Consider the following 23,404-nt stretch of genomic DNA (forward strand, 5'->3'; position numbering starts at 1 on the left):
TAAAATGTTATTAACTTTATAAACTAGCTTCCGGTAGCGCCGCCATCTTAGACTCAGGAGAGAGGATTAGCGTAGTGTACGCACTTTTCTTAGTGACGTATGACAAATTCGGAGGGCGGGGGCACCGAGCAGCAGCAGAGAAACTCTGTACGCTGCGTAAGCTCTCATCCTGAATGCGCATCACTCCAAAATGGCGGCGCTACCGGAAGCTAGTTTATAAAGTTAATAACATTTTAAATATGGATATTTCTACAAAAACACTGCACGGATTACCCACAGAAGACCTTTGTTTATCATCCTGGAGCCGTTTGGATTTAATTTGTGAAGGATGGACGCACTTTTTTGGACTTGAAGGTCGTGGACTATTGCTGGACCCCGTAACATAACATTTAATGAACAGAAATATCTAAAATATTTTCTAAAATATCCGAAAATGTGTTTGTCTGAAAAACGATGGACATATGCAACTCGGACAGCTTGGGGGTGAGTAAATCATGGGTTTAATATCGTTTTTGGCCGAACTATCACTTTAAGTGTTTAAGAAAAAAGAAAACTTATTTCAAGATTTTTCTTCTCACCCCATTCCCATTGGTAAATATTTTTGCTTGTTTTAAGCACAAATACACTTAAATTTGATATTTTTTGTCTAAAAACTAGACTTATTTTCTTGGGTTGTTTTGCTCATCAAGAAAAAGCATCTTAATTTAAGAATTTTTAGATATTTTTACTGGAAACAAGACAAAAATCCTAAGAATTTGTTTTCTTGAAAATAATAATAATTATTTTGCAGTGTACAGCAAACACTGCAAAAAAATGACTTTATTACCTAGTATTTTGGTCTTGTTTTCAGTAGAAAATTCTTAATTCAAGATGTATTTTCTTTATGAGCAAAATGACCTAAGAAAATAAGTCTAGTTTTTAGACATAAATATACAATTAAAGTAAATTTGTGCTTAAAACAAGCAAAATTAGCTGCCAATGGAGTGAGAAAATTTTGCTTGAATTAAGTGTTTAAGAAAAAAGAAAACTTATTTCAAGATTTTTCTTCTCACCCCATTCCCATTGGTAAATATTTTTGCTTGTTTTAAGCACAAATACACTTAAATTTGATATTTTTTGTCTAAAAACTAGACTTATATTCTTAGGTCATTTTGCTCATCAAGAGAATGCATCTTTATTTAAGAACTTTTAGATTTTCTACTGAAAACAAGACAAAAGTACTAAGTAAGAAAGTATTTTTTGCAGTGAACAAACCATGTGGTAAGGTATTGGCTATGCTAATTGTTTTAATTTTTTTGTAAACTAATGTAAATTACTTTAATAAAGATATGCACTCACTTATAATACCGTTAAATTTTACATGTCACTTGACTGAAATGTGTCTAGTGATTTTAAAATCCTTTTGACGTTTTGAAATATTTTTTGTAGACAACAACTATTGTGCCAACATATTCAGGTCTTTCATTACAATTTTTTTTCCAGTGTTAGTAAGATTAGTATAATTGTTAATTATGGTTAAAAGTTAATAAAGAACACATAAGTAGTCCTAAACCTTTGACAGGCAGCGTATATATTATGAAGGAAAATGCAAACGTATGTTTATCCCCTGTTGCTTTTGTTTTGATACTTTTATTTTGAAAGGCTCAAACCGGAAGCTCAGCTAAATGTTAACTTCACACAGTATGGACCACAGTGGTAAGGAGGGAAATGTGTTATTTGCATTCTCGGGTTTCGTTTAAATTAAACGTGTTGAGTAAGAGCACAAAATCACTTGCCGAGTCTATATATGGCTACCTATAAATAACCTGTGATTCTGTGTTAAATTAAATGTGCTTTCTCACATCGTCGGCTATGGCCTCTATGTCAATGTGGCGTTCATCCGGTACCTAATAAGAGGTTTATTTTAAATAACTTATTGACCCAGTAACACGTGAGATTTAAAGGACATTGTTTTAAAGTTAACACGAGCGTATTTGTGGCGTAACTTATTTGTGCATCGGAGGTGGCTGTAGTGGAAGACGACCATGTTGTTTCATTTCATTTCCGCACAATAAATACGCAGAAATTAATTAATGCCTGCACACTTATCAATACGTAATTTGTGTGTTTATAAAATTATGTCAACGCTGCTTTTTATTTCGTTTATTAAATTCACATATTGCTTTATATATTACCTGAAATAAGCTTATTAACTTTACCATTTACTGCACACAGACACTGATATGCAAGGCACCGAGGGGCCATTGGGGGGTCTTGATGTCAGAAGAAGGATCCCGATCAAACTTCTTCCCAAACAAGCAAGGAATAAACCAGCACCCCGACCACAGAGACCCTCAGGACGTTTACCATCCAAAACCCATTCTGTGGATGAAGGTATTGAAGCCAAACATTAAAAAATAAACACCCCTTGTGTTTTCCTAAACATGCAGACATACTAATACAGTATTTTTTGTTATGTGTCTCTGTTAGATGGCTTTAACTACAAGCAAGAAGAGAGATTTGACTGTGGCAACAAAGCAGGAGATGCATTTGCAAGTCAGCGACGGTTCCCACAGCTTTTCTGGGATTTCAGAAGTGCAAATATCTCTAGCTGCGCTTGATTGGTGAAAAAGATGAGACCCCGATTCATTTCTGTGACAAATGTGGGCTACCCATTAAAACATACGGACGTATGGTAAGAATAGTTGTGTGTGTAATGAATGTGTATTAATCAATGTTTCTGTATTAATACTGTCATGCCTTCATTAATATCCATTTCTATGCAGATTCCATGCAAGCATGTTTTCTGTTACGACTGTGCACTGCTTCATGAAAGAAAGGGCGATAAGATGTGTCCAGGGTAAGATTAATGGCCTATTTCTGCCACTATTCAGCATTGGCATCCTGAGCAGTAGCAAATGACCCAAAACTTCATTTTTGATGAAAAAATGCAAAAATAAATCTTGCCTCTGTTTGTTCTGTTTCCTCAGTCTTAACCTGTACAGCTGTACCGATCCAGTCCAGCGGATTGAACAATGCCATCGTGGCTCTCTTTACATGTGTAGTATCGTTCAGGGCTGTAAACGCACCTATCTTTCTCAGAGAGACCTGCAGGCCCACATTAATCATCGACACATGAGGGCAGGCAAGTCCTCCAGCAGTCACTCCGACTCTCTCCACCATCCTCCCAGCTCGGAGGTGCCCGAGCGCTTCCGCGTGCCCCCACCGCACCTATCCAAGGGTCATGTGCTCATACCACCTCCGCTCTCTCACGGTGGTCACGACCCCTACAGCCAACCTCCCTCTTCCTCCCACGATGATCACAGACCTCCTCCAGGCCAGCCTCCTGCTGGAGACATGGGGCCGCCCCGCTGTCTTGCTCAAGAGACTTTCCGAATCTCAACGGTAACCACGCGGAAGCACAGTAACCTCATTACGGTTCCGATCCACGATGATTCCGCAAGTTCCCAACCCGGCAATGCCCCGCCTCCTCACCATCACCCTGGAGAGTATCCAGGGCAGCCCGTTGTGACCCACCCGCATCACATGATGGCCCCGCCTCAGCAGCACTACGGGCCCCCACCTCCTCCTCCTATCAGTCACCCTATGCCTCACCCGGGGCAGGGGTCCAACACGCCCCACATGGTTTTTAACCAAGCACCCCCTCCACTTTCATCGGTTCCTCCGCCCATCACTCCACCTCCTGGACATCTCCTCGGCCAGATGCCTCCATTTATGAACCATCCTCCACCAGGGCCACCTCCTCAGCATGGAGGTCCCCCTGTTAATGCCCCACCGCCCCATCATTACAACCCACAGTTTCCTGAGGACAAAAGCACTCTCAGTCCACCGTTTAACCAACCCGGGGGCTTGAGTCCAGGGATGTGGCCGGCTCCCCGGGGCCCTCCTCCTCGAATGCAGGGACCGCCTCCACAAGGACAGATGCCTGGGCCACATCATCCTGATCAGGGCCGCTATAGGCCATATTATCAGTAATAAAGTGGCTGTGGTGTTATTGCTAAAATATTTAGTAATTTTATAGTTTAAAACTTTTGACTGTATAGTAAAGATCTGACCAGATGGTGTTACATCGTGTGGTTGTCAGATATTTGAACATTTACTTTTTAATAATTGAGCCCATACATGCTGCATAATAGGGGCTTGTGTTCTTTTTGAATGTAATTAAAATAAATATACTAATTCAGTCTTATTAAGTCTCTTTATAGCTTTATTCCATATTGTTTTATCTAATATTAAAACTGGACTTTCTTTTTTACATATTTTTTCATTAAATTAACATCAGAGTTTTTATACAGGTTATATTTTCTATAAAAGGCAAGTATGTGGCAAACAGATAATTATTTTAGACAGGTTGTGTTCTCGTGGACATCTACACTGAAAAAATTATAAATTCAATTTACTGAATTTTCTAAGGTAAGTTGTTGCAATCAATTTATTTAAGGTACATAAAAAATAGAAAAATAAAAAAAATATTTTAAATGTAGCTTGAATAAATTGATTGCAACAACTTGCCTTAAAAAAATTAGTAAATTGGATAATTTTTTTTCAGTGTACTTTTTCTTGTGCATTTAAATGTGTATCCGTATAACCCTCACAAGACTTAAAAAACATGTTAAAATGTAAAAGGCATAGAACTTAATTTCAGTAGCAAAATGAATAGGAAACCATTTGTAGATCTTTTTACTTTATTAAATTAAATTCACGGATAGAAGTCAGATTTATGTAAAATTAAGTATAAGCACAAACAAACGCGGGGTTAATTGTAACACGGCTACTTTACATATTTATACAGGGCAGAGCAATCTGTGCTTTTGGTCTTTTTCTCTTACTGTCAGAAGATGATCTGCTGTGAATTTGTGAAAAGTTTTGATGTGTTTCCATTAAGATATTAAACAAAAAGTGTATTGGAGGCATAAAAGTAAATTTATTCATATTTTTTATTTTATTTCTAAGTTGAGTGTGTAAGTCACCAAATCCAACCTTATATTATATTAATCACTGTCTTGTTACCTAAAACTAACACCATTTTGAACACAATTTTTACACCGCGGGGTTAGTTGTAACAGTGTTACAATTAAGCCTCCGGTTCACAATAATAATAAAATGAAAACAATGTAAATATGATTAATCAAAATGATAACTGTAAATACAATATCAGAGGAAAAACTCACAATTATGATTTTTTTTGTCTTAATTGTGCAGCTCTTCTAAAATCTATTTATATGCATCGATGCTTAATACAAGGATGGTTAGATGAAGAATTATGGATGGATGAATGTGTGGATATCTATCTATTATAGGGAGATATATAAACAATATCCACCTTTAATATATAGACAGAATTTTATTGATTTTTTTGTGTTTAAAATTTTCTAGCAGGTGTTACAACAAACCCTCTGTTTGTTACAATGAACCCCACCTATGGGTTAAGTTGTAATGTTTGCACTCCTGTCACTTTCAGTGTAATTGTATGATAACGGTAAGTCCCACAAGCAAACTTTAAGTGTTCATTTGTAGCAGAGATGTGTGTGATGATTGTGTAAAAAAAATATGAATCTAACTTAATTATTTTTTAAATCATATAATAAAGCCAAAAAGCGTTATTTTGTGCCCCGCTCTCCCCTACTTGTTAGATTTTTATTACAAAATATTGCTATTAAAACATAAGAGCAGGTCTGGGTGTCCGATATGAAACCTGTGGTAGTATTTAATAAAGTATACTATGCTAGTAATTTGTTAAGCAATAAGGTACTCGAGGCAAGTGCTGTATCGTGAATATGTAACAACACCCTTTAGCCGTTACTTATTCACGATACATCACAGCCTCTCCTACCTTATTGCTTTTATAAAACGGTTACCACACAATATTAAAGTAAAAAATTATCTTCAGAAAGCCTTTATTAACCCCCGTTATTAATCCATGTGGATTACTTCTGTGAAGGATGGATGCACTTTTTTGTGCTTCAAATTTAAAAGTTGTTCCCTGGTCCCTGTTTACTACCATTATAAAGTATGGAAGAGCCAGGACATTTCCTAATATAACTCCAAATGTGTTTGTCTGAGAGTTGATAGTCATATCCATCTTGGATGGCTTAAAGGTGAGTAAATGATGGGGTAATTTTGATGTTTGGCTGTAGTAACCCTTTAAAAATAACAGGGTTGCCACACGTTAGTTAACTTCAAATTCAAGGACCTTTCAAGGACTTTCCAGGTCCAATACCCTCAAATTCAAGGGCTAAATGTGGGGACACATTTCAAGTGAGAGCAAGGTTACATTGTGTTACCTTTTAAGATACATTGTTACAGTTCCCTTTCGAGGGAACTTGCGCTGCGTCACTGCGGTGACACTTTGGGGATGCATCCAAGGGTAAGTGCGTCTGAATGTGTATATCAAATTCAACCAATGGTGAGGCTTAATGACAAAGACAGGGTGACGGGGAGCCAGGAAGTATATCGCTATCTGAAATATTGCCAAAGACGGCGTTACAGGGATGCAGGAAGTATGACAAGGAAGACGCAGTGTTTCGTTCCCTTCTCAGGGAACAACAGTTACATACATAACCCCGAGACGTTTTCATGTGTCAAACACAATTATGCAAAAAAGCATTTTGGTATGAATCAACATTCGTTTATAAAAAATATAAGCATTTAAAGCGAACAGTTTAGCATGTGTGTTTAAAAGGCTAGAAATTGTATGATATTATCCTACACTACACAGGGAATAATATGGACTTTTCCCAAAAAACTTATTGCATAAAATAAATTCAAGCACTTTCAATGACCTTTATCTATGTATGTATATTTCCCAGGGCCTTGAATTTTTTTTCCCCTTTTCAAGGATTTCAAGGACCCGTGGGAACCCTGAAATAAGCTTGATGTCTTCAATATTGACTGAGTAGAAAGATTAATATCAATGTGAAATCAATATTATCGTATGCTAATAATAAGATCATGAGACCTTAGCCTGGATTGCACAGGCAGGGTCACATATTTCACAGACAGTATATCACTTTCTCAAGCATTATCTCGTTTCTTGTACATAAACTTGTTTACAGCAAAATGTTTGTCTAAAACAAAGCACACAGTGTAGTTTTTAGAAAACATTTGGATTTTTTTTTATTTTAGAAACACATAAAAATACATACTATCAAAACGGAAAAAAGTACATGAAGAGTACATTAAGTACAAAAGATCTTAATTTAACTGGAATCCAATATTTTCTTACACATTTACATGACACAGTAATTCACAACATACAAATGTTACAATCTGTGAAATCAAGTTAATGCTTATGTACATTGATTTGTAATCTCACCAGAGTTTTACATGTAGGGTGTGTTAAGAGGGTTTGCGCTAAAATCTTGTTTCTGATTTAGCATCTGGTCCATCTTCCTCTGTGCTGTCCTGCACAAAAAAAGCAAAATTTTACATAAGAATGATCTCAAACTATAAAGAGATTTCATCTTTCTCTGCTATTGACAGGTTCAAACCCATGTCTTTGTTGGGTCACTACCTCCACATCTTGGATTCTCAACCTGTTGGTCTTTTTGTTGCTGCCATTCATGTAAGGGATGCTTCCTTGAACCTGTTTGCATACGTGCAAGTCAGATTTTTGATCTTTACTTTTGATAAATTTGTAATGCTTGTTCAGTGTCAATTCACCTTTTCGCTCACAGTTATTGGTGGATGGCACTCGTGAATCCAGAGCATTGCATCATGGATGGTCAAGAAGAAGATCGAGGTCTTTATTTCATCATCGAAGAAATGACATTTCCTCAGGTTCTCTATTATGTATGCTGCAAACAACATATCAAAGGCTAGAGATACTGAACAATTTATTGTTACATGCCAAGCATTTTAAAATATGCTCCAAATTGTCTTAAAGGGATAGTTCACTTAAAAATGAAAATTCTGTCATCATCAAAAAACAGTTCATCAAAAAATATTTTGGAAGTATTGTGATAAATGATGGTAAGCACACAGTTGACGGTACCAATTGAATTCTATCATATTTTTTATTCCTACTATGGAAGTCAATGGACACTATCTGTTGTGTGTTTACCATCATTTCTCAAAATATCTTCTTTTGTGTTTATCAGAAAAAAGAAATTCATCCAGGTTTAAAACAACATAAGGATGAGTAAATGATGACAGAATTTTCATTTTAAAGTGAACTATTCCTTTAAAATGTGCAATTCGCAATCTGAAAGAAAAGAAACGTCAACTTACGATCACAGCCGACAATGTAAACTTCAACGTCAATGCGAATAAATTCCTTTAAGGCCTATAAACAGAAAAACAAGACGTTCATGCATTGCATTTAGTTCAGAAACTGACAATGGAAAATGCTACATGACCAAAAGTATGTGGACACCCTTTAACCATGAAATAATACATTTAGCTGATTTATACCGTTTTAAGACCCTTGAGTGCACAGATATCTAGAAATGAGACTGTAGAGAAGTCCAGGACCAAACTGTGGATGTTCACTTGAGGGACACGGATGTTGGCAGGAAGTTCTGAGTTCCAGTTCACCTGGATCGGAAGACCTGAATAATCCGTGGGCTGATCCAGTTCCTCCGCATTGCTTTCATATTCTGATTCTTCGTAGGATATTATTGAGCATGTGGCCTGTAGTCCTTTCTGTAACCAAACAATATGTAAATATATCTAATATTAAATTACAGGTGTTTGCATAACATTTATTGAGGAGTCATTCAGGCAATTGCTATACTTAAAGGCGGGGTGCATGATTTTTGAAAAACGCTTTGGAAAAGGCAGGCAGAGTACCAAAAAACACTTGTAGCCAATCAGCAGTGAGGGGCGTGTCTACTAACTGACATCGTTGCCTGGGTTGCGTATGTGTGGCGCGGGTCTATCAAAAGAAGGTCCAGATTCTATTGGGGTAGAGGCGTGTTTGTTTAGGTAATTTTAAACGTCAACATTGGCTTTCAGAGATCGTGCACCCCTCCTTTAAAATCACCAAGACGTACGGATGTTAAGATCAGCTCTCCTTTCTTTAGTAGCTTCTTAATTTTCTTCACAGCCTTGTTCCTCTTCCTCAATACTCTCAGGGGATTGAAGCCCACCTGTAATGCCGTAAACCTTATAGTTAGACACTGCGGTCATGATAATGCAGATTTTCCTATGCACGCTGTATCTTTGTGATAGATCAGATCATCACCCCAGATATTTCAATTTGTGTTAAATGTTATGATAGGAAAGGTTGAGTTCATTGCAACTGCTGCACTCACAGTCTCATTCAGTTTGTCTCTAAGAAAATCGATATTGGCAAAGAAAATAGGAGACGGAATTCTGAAAATCTTCACGCCCTCTGGTTCGTAGATCTGTAAAACATTTAGAAAAACAAAAATGATTGCTTCTTTTTGGGAAAGAAAGAGGAAGCTTTATTCTATACTGTAAATAAACTCTATCCTGGGTAATTTTCAACCCAACACTGCTACAAAATGTGATTAACCCAACCCATTGATGCTGGATTGTTCCAACCCAAAATGCTGGGTTTATGTTCATCCCAGCATTGGGTCAAAGGGGGAGGAACCCAGCCAATTGGTTAAATCAAACCAGCAAATGTTTTTATTTGACCCAACAATAGGTTAAAATAACCTATAGTGTTTTGGTTTGAAATAGCCCAGCATAGGTTAATGGGTTGGGTTCATCCCTTTTTGACCCAACGCTGGGTTGAAAATAACCCAGAGTGTATATTTGAAATTGTCTGTATCTTTCACTATGATTAAGCTTTGATACACCAAGTAATGAATAATTTATCTTTGTCAGACTTACATTGATGTAGTCCTTGCGATCTCTGTAGATATCAGTCCCTGCAATATTAGCCAAGACACAGCAACGTGGGCTAAAGATCAGGAAAAAGTCAAATTTTCATTCAAAAAAGACACATTTAAAGAAATAATAAATAACAAAAAAGACTTTAAATTACTGTAAAGCCTTAAATCTGTCATTTGACTAAATTTGTAATATTTTATATCTATTTCAATGTGAATTTTATTCCTGTATCTGTCTATTATTGTATATGTCATATTTGATATAAGCAATTGATACTGTATTGCCCTTCTATGTTCACTGTTCAGAATATAAGAATGAATAATGATAAAAAAAAATATTCAAAAAGAATGCACCTAAATCACCGGATCCCAATGTTTCAAAGTCTGGATAAGTGAACTATTCCATGTTAAACAATTGGAAAGAATCTGTTCCCTGTACCATAAATCCCAATGGCAATTCCAAAAAGTATGGCAACCCTTTGTGGATCTCCTCAAACCAGAACAGTGATCTATTATTATTCATTTTGATTGTACTATTTTTCTTTGAAATGTAATTTTATGTCCATCCATCTTCCCCCATTTCCTTTTTTTTAATGTTCTTTTATGTTAATTATTTATTTTTCATTATATGTTCTTGTATGTATACTGTAACCTTCACTGTATTTTGTTTTTGTGTATTTTTTTCCTAGTAAAACAACAAAATACATTTTACGAGCAAACTAAGATATTAAGATATAAAATATGACTTTTTATAAATTTGACTTTATTTTTAAATAAGTCTGATTTCACTGTTTAAAGGAATAGTTCACTCAAAATGAAAATTCTGTCATCATTTACCCTCCCTTATGTCATTACAAACCTGTATAAATATCTCTGTTCTGCTGAAAACAAAGAAAGATATTTGTAATCGAGCAGGAAACCAAAGCACCATTGATTTCTATAGTAGGAATATAGTCGGTTCTCGGAAATGGTTTGGTTACAAACATTGCTCAAAATATTTTCTTTTGTGTTCAGCAAAATAAAGATATTTATAGACGTTTCATCGGAAGATACGTGAGGTGACGCGATTACACGTCTGAGCGAAACAACTTCCGGTCTCTGTTTGTTTAATGGTCTGACTAGTTGCTAAACTAAACTTTCGAACAAATACCTTGTCGAAAATAACAAATGTTTTGATGTCCTAAAGGCGAGGGGAGACGCGATCATGAATTACCGCTATGTGATGGAAGGTTTGGCAGCCAATCTGTAAAGATTGTATACATTACTGGGTTACCACACCTTAGTTAACTTCAAATTCAAGGACTTTCCAGGTCCAATATGCTCAAATTCAAGGACTAAATGTGGGACACATTTCAACTGAGATCAAGGTTACATCGTGTTATCTTTAAAGATACTTTGTTACAGTTCCCTTTCAAGGGGACTCGCGCTGCGTCACTGCGGTGACACTTTAGGGACGCCTCCAGGGTTAAGTGCGTCTAAATGTGTATATCAAATTCAACCAATGGTGAGGCTTAACAACAAAGAAATGGTGACGCGGGAGCCAGGAAGTATATCGCTATCTGAAATATTACCAAAGACGGCGTTACAGGGACGCAGGAAGTATGACAAGAGAGATGCAGCGTCTCGTTCCCTTCTCAGGGAACAACAGTAACATACATAACCCGAGACGTTTTCATGTGTCAAACACAACTGTGCAAAAAAGCATTTTGGTATGAATCAACATTCGCATACAGAAGATATAAGCATTTAAAGCGAACAGTTTAGCAAGTGTGCTTAAAAGTCTAGAATTTTTATGATATTATCCTACACTACATAGTGAATAATCTGGAATTTTTCAGAAAACTTCTTGGATAAAATAGATTCAAGCACTTTCAATGACCTGTGTCTATGTATTTTTAAAAACTTCCCGTGTTGTTTATCTTGCTTCTTATCAGAAATAAACTACTCTAAAAGGAATTCTTTGCAGTGTTTACCGGAAGTTATGCGTGTTCCACGAAAGGGTTTGTTTATGTTGTTACTGCTGAAACTGTCTATACAGGTTTGTAACAACATGAGGGTGAGTAAATGATGGCAGAATTTTCATTTTATACAGTTCTGCTTCTCATAATTTTTTTGGAAAATTTGACATTTTTACAGAAAAAATAAACTATGTATTCTATAACTAGTGTATAAACTGTGTATTCTTCTCATACACATTATGTATCTCGTTTTACAAAAATGCAGGAAATATCACTTATACTTACAACTGAGCCCTGAAAACCACAGTGAGCAACTCCACTCCTAGTCCTACAGCAAGTCCTAAATCCAGCCCCAGTAATATGGATGCCACACACGTGCCCACCCAAACAATCTACAGAACAATGTACATAAAATAAGAATGTTCTTTACAATATGCTTGGCTTTTTACAGGCAATAGTTTTAAGGAGAGAGAGAGAGAGAGAGAGAGAGAGAGAGAGAGACTAATGGTTCTTACACAATCAGGACGATCTTTCTTCCACAGATATGGGACCTCAACAACCTGCATTAACATTCCCTTCAGGTTCACGATTACAACAGCACCCAGCACTGACTGCGGTCACACAACACACCAGACAACTGCTTGTAATACATTTATAATACAATGTGTTTTAAAATGAATGCTTTGAATTTGAGCCCAACCTTTGGTAGTGGTTCCAATAAAAACCCAATAACCAGGGTTACCAGCAACACTATCATGGCAGAGAGGAGACCAGCTATCTGCAAAATAATCATATAGTTGTAGTCACTTCACCGGTGGATATTTACACCACTTTTTACAAAACAGAAGATGAAATCAGTTTTTGACAATCTTTAAAAATATATATTCTGGGTTAAACACGAGCTAAACTCAATAAGATTATGTGAATAAAAATAATTAAGTAAAATAGTGCTTAAAACAAGCTAAAAAAAATCTGCCAATAAGAAATTTTTTCTTGAAATAAGTTTACTTTTTTCATAAACACTCCATTCAAGAAATTTTTTCTTATTCCATTGGCAGATTTTTTGCTTGTTTTAAGCTCAAATTTGCTTAAATTTTATATTTTTTGTCTAAAAACAAGGCTTATTTTCCTAGGTCATTTTGCTCATCAATAAAATACATCTTAATTTAAGAATTTTTACTGAAAAAAAGACAAAAATACTAAGTAAGAATGTACACTGCAAAAAATGATTTTCAAGAAATAAAATTCTTAGTATTTTTGTCTTGTTTTCAGTAAATATATCAAAAAATTCTTAAATTAAGATGCTTTTTCTTGATTAGCAAGACGACCCAAGAAAAAAGACTAAAAAATATCAAATTTAAGTGATTTTGTGCATAAAACAAAGAAAAAAATCTGCCAATGGGGTAAGCAAAAAAAATCTTGAACATTTTTCTTAAACACTAAATTCAAGAAAAATTCAAGACAAAAATACTAAGATTTTTTTTCTTGAAAATCATTTTTTGACACGGCAAAAAATGATTTTCAGGAAAAAAATTTTTTAGTATTTTTGTCTTGTTTTCAGTAAAAATATCTAAAAAAAAATGTAATTCAAGATGCATTTTCTCTATGAGCAAAATGACCCAAGAAAATAAGTCCAGTTCCTAGACAAACATATCAAATTTAAGTGATTTTGTGCATAAAACAAGCAAAAAAAATCTGCTAATGGGGTAAACAAAAAAATCTTAAACATTTTCCTCAAACAATAAATTCAAGAAAAAAATAAAGAAAAATGTGCCCTCCCCTATTGGCAGATTTTTTTGCTTGTTTTATGCACAAAATCACTTACAATTATATCGTTACATCTTAATTTAAGAATGTTTAGATATTTTTACTGAAAACAAGACAAAAATACTAAGAACATTTTTTCCTGAAAATTATTTTTTGCAGTGTATGTATCATTTTGGTAGAGATATGTACCTTTGAGGTACCAATATGCACCTTTTTGGTACAAAGTGAACTTTTTGAAAAGGTACAGCCTCAGTGACAACTTTTGTACTTTCTTGTACCATTTTTTTCTGAGAGATTTTCCATTCAGTTACAAATATGTGTGCTACCTTGATGTTTATGTACTATTTACAATACTATATTTACTTTTTATGACCACTAGAGGTCAGTATTTCTCTCTAACTAGAAAACATGCCACAGATGCACAATTATGTTTCGTGTTAGAGCCAGTGAAAGTTGCTTGTAAACACATTTACAGCAAACTGTGTGATCCTTGGAGATTTTTACCTGTGTTTTTCCTCCCGTGCTCTCTTGAACTGCGCTTCTAGAGAGAGCTGTGCTGACGGCCAGAGACTTGAATGCTCCTCCAAAGATGTTGCTTGTCCCGAATGCAATAAGTTCCTGTAAAAAAAAAGTAAATGTATCAAAGGTGGGATCAAACCCACGACTCTAACAGTGGAGCTCCAGGAGCATGAATATCATCTTATGTTTTTAACTAATATGTCATTATAATAATGTACTCCATACTTGGTTTCCATCTATAAGGTAGTCGTGTTTAACAGAATAGACTTTAGCCACTGCATAGGCCACGGCAAATCCCACAACAGCCATTGGGAAAGCATCCATCACTGTCATCTGGAAAACCTGCAGATTGGGAGCCATTGGAGTCTCAAACCTAGCACAGATGGAAACATGTTTATTTCTTTATACCTTCAGGGCTTTGTTAGTTTTTGATTTAAAGCATATGGATGAACTCCAAAGATTTGTTTGTTGCTTTACAACAAACCCCATGAACTCAAAATTTGAATTTTTTAAAGTGTATAGTGTACGTCCATTTTTCTGTACCTTCACCTAATAGCACCTACTTGTGACTGGCAATAGAAAGTAACACGTCATGATTCATGTTTGTGATGTAACTAAATCATTTGGGGTGTTTATAAATATGTCCTGTCCTGTGTCAAAAGTACATATCAACACAGCATAGAAAACTGTGCTGATCACGCTTTTTTTTTAAATCATGCATTGCATTAAAGGGATAGAAAATTCTCAAAATATCTTCCTTTGTGTTCATTAAAACAAAGAAATGTATACAGGTTTGTAACATCATGAGAGTGAGTAAATGATGACAGAATTTTCATTTTTGGGTGAACTATCTCTTTAAATTGTAATAATATAAAATTGTATGTAGATTTTAGTGCTTACGAGTTTGGGATTCTCCCCACCACATCCACAGCATGATTTTCCTTGAATTTGAACGCATAGGAGACTCCGCATGCTATGATGGTCTGTGGACGGCATGACTTTATTTAAATACTGCATTTACATTTTTCAACTTGTAATATTCGCACAAATCACAAAAGATAAAGCAAATATGAACAAATAGGTTTTCTATGGGTGACAGGAAATCGATATCTATTGCTAACCCATGGAAATGATTAACATCACTGTGAGGTATATGATATATATTTATACTCACCATCATCACCTCGATAGGGATGGCCACGGGTAACTTTGATTTAAATCTCTCATTAACCTCTTTTACAGCTAGCACCACGACCATCACCACAATCGCTGTGACCAGATCGTGGATGTTCGTTGAGGTGATCTGGACAAATACTTTCTCGAGAGTCTGCGATTTAAGCAAAGATAATAGTTCAACATACTGTAGCAGTTCATATTTAAGAGAGAACTGAGAATTAGCATTTTGGCTTATGTTTTAATATTTGGTTTGCCTCTCTTTTACTTAAAGAGGACATATCATGAAAATCTGACTTTTTTCATGTTTAAGTGCTATAATTGGGTCCTTGGTGCTTCTATCAACCAAGAAAATGTGAAAAAGATCAACCCAGTAACTTAGTTTTGGTAAACCATTCTCTGCAAGCATGTTAAAAAAATAGGCCTTTGAAATTTGGCTCCCCTTGTGATGTCAAAAGGGGATAATACCGCCCCTTAATCTGCATTTAGTGCAGAGATCAGCTCATTTGCATTTAAAGGAACATACATTTGCATTTAAAGAAAAAAGTCAGATTTTCATGATATCTTCCCTTCAATTAGGTTTCTCATTGTGGCTTCCCATTTTTAAATGGGAAATGAACTTACGTATATAATGGCAAATGGACCACTGAAACCTGGCACGCTCAGGCCAAATATAAACTTGAATTGGGAAACCATAATGTGAACAGCAGATGCGGTGGTAAATCCTGATATCAGAGTATCAGAGAGATACCTGACAATGAAGCCCACTTGTAGCAGCCCCATACCAAGCTGGAAACAGAAAAAATACAATTCAATATGGACTCAGATTCTTATTATAGATACAGTATTCGTATGAATTATTAATTATCTTTTATTTAATAATCCACTACGTTTGCCAAACAAAATCATGAAACAATATTCCTTATACTAGGATGAATGGTGCACCTGGAATAAGCCTATTAGGAAAGTGAGTGAGGCTGACACTACGGCTCTCTGTTCATCTTTTGTCAGGCCCTCGAAACCGGTGATGTTGGCAGGTGGACCCTCATCGGGAACCAGTCGGGTCACTACCGTCCCCACCATGAGACTCAACACAGGAAAAGCTCCTGAGGAAAACAATAGCACAGAACAGTATTAAACTTTAATCATAAAAAATAAGCCCCAAAAGTTTTTTGTAGATTTCAATTATATGTTAAGCTTATTTGTGGCTCATTTCCTGAACATAAATAACACTATTTTTGTAAGATTGTATTCAGGATCAGCTAGACAGTGCAAAAGGTTTTACTGCTCGCAATGTCATTTGTCTTAAAGGGACAGTGCACACAGAAATAAAAATCATTTTTAGTTTTTTTATTTGTACGTTCAATAAATGATATACATAAAACTCACCCACAGAAATGTGCCGAGAGGTGCCTAAGAAAAAATAAATAATGACTGGAAAAAACGCAGCATATAATCCATACCAGGGAGAGATGGATGCCAGCAAACTGTAGGCTAGTCCTGAGGAGAAAATGAAAAGGCAGAATATGAAGACCCTTTAAATGCAAGTTGTTTTTGGGTAAATTAACATTTTTTTATAAGACTCTTCATGCATTGATTCTGCCAACAAAACAGTATTTCTGATAAATGTGTAATACGTTCTGATAGTATTCGATATCAATATCATTATCTCATTTTTGAAGGAGCAGGTGGTGTTTAGCGTCTTTTGCATCTGAGCTCCTCAATTATTCTCCAAACTATTACATAATCTCTCTGAAGATATGATCATATTGGTTTGATCTGTGGATGTGGATTCACCTGTTGTCTCCCTCAAGGTCTTATGAGATTTTTTATGTAGTAGAGATAAGATAAACTAGTTTCATTAAAATTCAAGGCAAGGACTACTAATAAAATAATTAAAAGTATTAAAACATTATTTTTGTAAGCCAACATATTTTTGTAAGCCAACTGTTCAAGGTCAAGGTCACGGTAGTATTTATTGTCTCTCTTGGAAGTAATATGTCTCGGATAAGAAAACTGCTGCAACATCCACACACATCAAATTGATATACAACACATTACTATTCTAATAATGAAAAAAACACAAAAAATCAACACCACCAATAATTGCATGTTGTACCAGCAACTGCATTTGTTTAACATAATTCCAGTATATATGGTGAGAACTCATTAATTCATACACAAATTAATCAATATGGATATACACTGTACAAAATTTTGCTGTAGTTCTGTTTTTCAGTAACTTACTGTAGATTTAAATTGATGTTATTTACTAGCAACAGTTTGTTCACAGTTAAATGAACATTAAACATTCACAAGTCTTTATCTTTACAGAATAAAATAATAATAATAATAAAGATAATATAAAGATAATAATAAAGATAATATCTTAAAACGGACTATTGTTGCTTTATAAAAAATAAGCATTATATTGCTATTTACTCCAAACAGTTTTAATCGTCGTAAAAAATTTAAGCGCTGATGGACTCTTGTACAAATACTTGACACATGTGTATGCTATTGAAGCTCACTGTCATTGTGAACTCCCAAATATTTAATTAGTAATACCAATTAATTATAAAAGGATTCACTCTTAATTTAACTAATTATATTAATAATAATAATATGTTTATTTTATATAGCGCCCTTCCACAATTTATACAATTTTATACAATTTCTAGCAATTTATGTGGTTGAATTGAGTAAACGCAGTTAAACTAAATGACATGATTCGCTCAATGTGTACTACTTTCTCTGACATGTTTATTATTTGATTTATGGGTCCAACATAAATTTGTTGCCATTCACTCATTTAAAAAAAATGCTTTATCATAGTTACGTCATAAACATCACAACTAATCACAAATCAGTTCATAAAGATAAATTTCCTTCTATTGACAAATCTCTGTTTGATTATTAAAGGTCGCCGCATGTTTCATCTAATCTTATATCTTAAGCCCATAAAATAACATAATGTCATTATTTTATCACTCTAATGTTGTTCAAGACTTTTCATATGAATTTTAACTGTACATTTTGCTTTTATCCAAAGTGACTTATTCAAACCCATGACCTATGCACTGCTAATGCAATGCTCTTCCAATTGAACTCTATTATTAAGGCAAAATTAAATGTTTTTTTTCCTAAATTTCTCCTCATATATTAGTTTGGATCATAGAAGTCGTCATTTGGATTTATAACTAAGTGAATATTTTTATTTATTTATTTATTTGACTTGAATCTCTTTAAATGTCTTGTTAATGATTTCTCTAAATGATTATGTTTTTGAAGTACAGTACTAAGCTGTAAATGGTGCCGACTGTTACTGTAAATGTTTTGTGGGTTACCTTGTAGGACAGCTACCAGTCCAGTACTGATGCCAGACACAATGTCGTTTACCAGCCATTCTTTGACTGAATAAATCTTGATCCACCCAATGACGGGCAGCAGGGAAAGGGCGACATTCTTTGCACGTTTGGAGTTACAGCTAAAAAGAACAAAATAATATACAAAGACATTATTTTTAACGTCAGGGCATCCAGACATTATGGGGCGGTTTCTGGACAGGGCTTATCCATATGCATGCCTTAATTTAAAAACATCTTGTACATATCTTAACATATATCAGTACCATGGTTTAGTCCTGTCTTAATCTAAACCCTGTCCGGAAAACTGCCTCTAAACGTTTTCAACCACATATGAATATTTAAAAAACAGTTCAGTAAAATTCAGTCTACTAAATGTCTCCCTCCCTATGTCACTCTAAATCTGTTTTGACTTCAAAACACAAAGGTTGATAATTTAATTCATATTGAATTAGGATAAGTAAATGATGAACAAATGTCACTATTTGGAGGATCTGTTCCTCTTAGAAAGCATTTTCAGAACTTTCAGAAAGCAAATATGTTTAAAAAAGCATATATTTATAGACGGTTTCAGCAGTCAACATTTTTTTTTTTTTTTTTAATAAATGCTTGAAAACAGTTACCAATCTTTTGTTTCGAATCAGTGGTTCGGAGCGTGTTTCAAACTGGCCCAAGTCACGTAATTTTAGCAAACGAGGCTTCATTACGTCATAACTGTTTCGAAACGTTTAAAAAATCCGATGGTTCACCACTAGGGGGAGTTGATCACATGACCAGTGTCTAATATGTTTAGGTGAACTCGGGTCAGTTTTATTATGCAAGTTCATAAAACATTTATCCTTCTGACTGCCATTTTGTCTACTTTTTGTTTATAGACAGATTTAATGACAAAATGCAAAACTATTATTTTGTAAAAAAAAAAAGTGTAAAATGTTTGGCCACATCTGCTTTTAAACTATTTTGACCAGCAGGTGTCGCCAGCGTGTGTGGGTTTCGAACTGCTTCGAAAAACTGAATCAATTTTCGAAGCAATTTGTTCAATTGATTCGAAGCTTCGAAAAGCTTCGTTTCTCCCATCACTAATGTTAAATACAAACCGGCAGCCAAACCTCCCTTCTCATAGCGGTGATCCATGATCGCCGTCCACCTCTGTCTTCGGGAAACCAAAACATTTGTTATTTTTGACGAGGTATTTGTTCCAGAGTTTAGTTTATCCATAATCAAACAGAAACCGGAAGTAAAGTTCCGATCAGACGCGTAACCGACAACGCATGCGCGTCCGATGAAACCGTCTTTAGGCTAAAGTAAGAATATAACCTGCATAATGAACAGTATTATAAATCAGGGGTTTTCAAACTGGGGTACTAGTGACTCTCAGGGGTCCCCAGAAAAACACAACTGTAAAAGCTACTTGTAGCTACTTTTAAGTCTGTCTTTATTATATCACAATAACAGTATAAATAATTATTTATACAAAATATGGATATATATTTTAGGAAAGTGGTCCCTCGCTAAAGGTTCATCATATGTGGGGGTCCATGGCAGCCATCATAAAGTACGTAAGGAATAATTGACGACGGGCCATTGAATTATAAGAAAATAATGCACACCAAGGTGGTAATGCGGCACGACGCATTATTTTCAAATAATTCAAAGGACCGGAGTCAATTATTACTCTTATACCAGAGTTACCACAAACATTGCTCTGGTGCCTATTTTTAAGACATTTGAAAAGTTAGGTGTGCGGTTTACAGAAAAATAATCAACACCCATAGAACATTTCTCAGCCAATCAGAATGCAGCATTCAACAGACCCGTGGTATAATCCTATATTATCAAATATTTTGTTAATAATCCAGAATTACTTTCATTGCTCAGTAATTGTGCTTTCGTAGCTCAGAAGACTTAAATTTAATGTCAGTCATATCTAAGCACTATTTAATGCGTTGAAATCTTTTCCTCAGAAATAAAAATCGAAGTAGCAAGTGACTCTTGTAAAAGCCTCAATTTGCTCTTTTCTTAACCTCATTCCTGTCTAAGAGAAATAACAGAGGCATTAAAGATATCTTTCCTTCTTACAATGTCAGAAAACATGTTCAAAAAATGTACCATACTGTAGCTGTCATCAAAAAAGTAAACTGCACCATTGTACCTAAAAAGTTCATATTTGTACCTCAGAGAGCTTATTAGGACCACAGAGATGCTTAATAGTATCTCAAATGTACATATTGGTACCAAATGTATACATAAGGGTACTGCCCCATATTTTCCCAACAGCCATCTGAATAAAGAACAAAATGTTTCCATGACAAAAGCAAATCTTCTAATAAAATCGTCGCACATAATGCTTAGCCTTTATTTATCAAAAATGTACTCACATTCTCTGCTTAATAAATGTAAAATAAATGCTTAATAAAAGTTAAAGGCTTACGTCAAGTACTCCTTAACATGATCCAGCAGGTTCTTGTGTTTCCGATAGATCTTTGCATGCTCTTCCTCAAAGGCGTCCTCTGAGTACAGCGGTCTGGTCAATACATACTTCTGTGATGAGGGTCGGAGCATAATGCGCCAATACAGCTGTCAGAAATCCTTCTGATCTGTGTTTGGTGAGAAAACACATATCCAAATATCATCTATAAATCTAGCTTTCACACTGGCTTTGTATTTGTAATGCAGGATCTGTCACCTTTGTATTGACATCATGGAAGTTACTATGAGTAAAACATGAGTAAATCTCATGCATACAAGCAAACAATCATGTCTATAAGTGTATGACAGTTCGCATGTGTGTCCACCCAGCTAAAGTCTTTTTTTTTTTTTTACATAAAAATCAAATATAACCTTGATATCTTTTATTTTAGTTCAACTTTGATCATAATCTCATAATTAGATGATGACACTTTAGCCTGGATTTCACAAACAGAGTCACATGATTTGTATTTGTCCATCTGTTTTTCTATTATCTTGTTTTAGTTTTTAATACCAGCAACCTTTAAACCTTGTTAATATAATTGGTCGATAACCTGTGCAGAACAAAGCCTAGTTCAGGACAGGTAAGTGTGTTGTCCAACCAGCTGTAAGTAGCCTAATGCATTTAGAGGATGTTTTATTATAAGACGGTATTTTGATAATGCAATATTTTACATGAATTAGTTTTAAAGGAGTAATTATATACACTAAAAATGCAGCTTGAGGTGAAGGAGCACCTATGGTCCGATTCACGATTTTATATCTCCTTGGTGTGTAAGTGTGTATTAGTACATGTTAACGATATGCAAAAGGTACAAATCCCAAAGTAAACAATGACGCGCGTTATCGTCTCCAACGTTATTCTCTTTTCTTTGATTACAACAAACACACGGATTGTAGGTAACAGTTTACTTCCTGGGATTGTTAATGTAGACAAGACCGACATTATCATAATTCCTCCCGCTTCGGACTCACAGCCTGTAAGTTAACTCCAATCACAACGTACAGGTTAGCTGGCCAATCAAGGACACAGCGGCTTACAATCGATGAGTTTTGTACATAATCCGTGCTTTTAAGGAAGACAGGGATATCTGGAGCTACAAAAATGTTCAATACGTGGAAAATACAAACACATTGTATAACCAAATACACCAAATATTGTTTTTAGCAATGAAATAGGTGCACTTTAAAACCACTTGGTTTGCCAAGTCCATTCAACCTAAAGTAACATAAAAATATATGTTGAATTGACAAAAATGCAATTTTTTTTTACAGTGACATGATATATTAACATTAGTTAATGCATTATGAACTAGCAATTCACCATAATATAAATAAAAAATTAACCAGGATTAATAAATGTTTTAAAAATGATTAATTATTAGTTACTGTAATGTGATAACTAATGTTATTGTTAATGTAGAACCTTAACATAAAGGGTTACCCTTTAATTTCCTTATACCACATAGATTTTTATAGTTTTGTTAAATGTTTATGTCTATTAAATCACTCGCAGATAATCTAACAAAGTTCAAATTTGCTAATACTACCTTGGGTGTTGGTAAATCTCTTGACTCAATGAGGTATTATAAATTCTTAGGTAGATGTCCCCGTGCTGATGCCAGTTGCCCAAAAAGTTGATCTATCTGCGATCTACAGAATATGTCTTTACATAAGTTCTGTTGGTGGACTTATCGTGTCTGTAATTATTAACAGTTATCAATACATCTTCTTTAGCTTGCCAGCTACTCTTATCCCTGACCATTGTTCTTAGATAAACACCTGGCAGAACTCCCTCATATCTCACACTCTTAAAAGTAAATGTTATTTTACTATTTACTCAAAAATGATAAATTAACATAAAATAGAATTTCATTTTCATATAAAGGGAGCACAAACTTTTAAATTACATTTATAAAACATTTCTGCTCTTGGATTATGAATGGTCGATATGGCATTGGATTCCAGCTAAAATGATGATTTGAGACACCTGCGTCACCTATATAAACGTAATAATTGTTTACATTTTAGTGATTATATATCCTTTAAATGAAAGTTTACTGCCTACAAAAGCAGTACCATACTAGTGCACGTACTAAGTGCACAATCTACTACTCATATAGTCATGTAGTTGTCCCCAGTCTTACAACTCCCACATTTTAGAAATGATCAGAATTCATTCATTGAAATTATTCTTGATGACACACCATTCATTCAATAGACTCCTTAAAACACTGTCATGTGATTTCTAGGAAAACATAAATTCTGATTTGAGGAAGGATGAATGCTTATCTTTTATAGATTCTTTTAATACTTTCTAAATTATTAAAAATATTTGCACTAGAATATAATC

At 34.9% G+C, this 23,404-nt stretch overlaps 2 protein-coding genes across 2 annotated transcripts; one reads left to right on the plus strand and one right to left on the minus strand.

The window, feature by feature from the left end:
* Nucleotides 1-1,742: 1,742 nt before the first annotated feature.
* Nucleotides 1,743-4,189, plus strand: cbll1 (Cbl proto-oncogene-like 1, E3 ubiquitin protein ligase). The gene is given in 6 exon segments (XM_073867860.1): nucleotides 1,743-1,882; nucleotides 2,215-2,373; nucleotides 2,470-2,573; nucleotides 2,576-2,674; nucleotides 2,766-2,839; nucleotides 2,970-4,189. Coding segments are annotated over 6 exon segments (1,497 nt in total). The 5' UTR covers nucleotides 1,743-1,827; the 3' UTR covers nucleotides 3,976-4,189.
* A 2,914-nt stretch (nucleotides 4,190-7,103) lies between these two features.
* Nucleotides 7,104-22,754, minus strand: LOC129432328 (chloride anion exchanger). Its single transcript, XM_055190669.2, has 21 exons — nucleotides 22,602-22,754; nucleotides 21,014-21,179; nucleotides 18,565-18,704; nucleotides 16,607-16,717; nucleotides 16,163-16,323; nucleotides 15,842-16,006; nucleotides 15,219-15,371; nucleotides 14,945-15,027; nucleotides 14,270-14,417; nucleotides 14,030-14,143; nucleotides 12,459-12,536; nucleotides 12,274-12,369; nucleotides 12,044-12,150; nucleotides 9,802-9,871; nucleotides 9,255-9,347; nucleotides 8,994-9,089; nucleotides 8,413-8,643; nucleotides 8,230-8,284; nucleotides 7,663-7,796; nucleotides 7,514-7,585; nucleotides 7,104-7,404 (listed from the first exon to the last, which is right to left on the minus strand). Exons 2-21 carry the CDS (start codon nucleotides 21,142-21,144, stop codon nucleotides 7,354-7,356), a joined length of 2,289 nt encoding a protein of 762 aa, XP_055046644.2. The 5' UTR covers nucleotides 21,145-21,179; nucleotides 22,602-22,754; the 3' UTR covers nucleotides 7,104-7,353.
* Between the last annotated feature and the right edge of the window lie 650 nt (nucleotides 22,755-23,404).

The sequence above is a fragment of the Misgurnus anguillicaudatus genome, chromosome 1, assembly GCF_027580225.2.
Source record: "Misgurnus anguillicaudatus chromosome 1, ASM2758022v2, whole genome shotgun sequence".
NCBI lineage: Eukaryota > Metazoa > Chordata > Actinopteri > Cypriniformes > Cobitidae > Misgurnus > Misgurnus anguillicaudatus.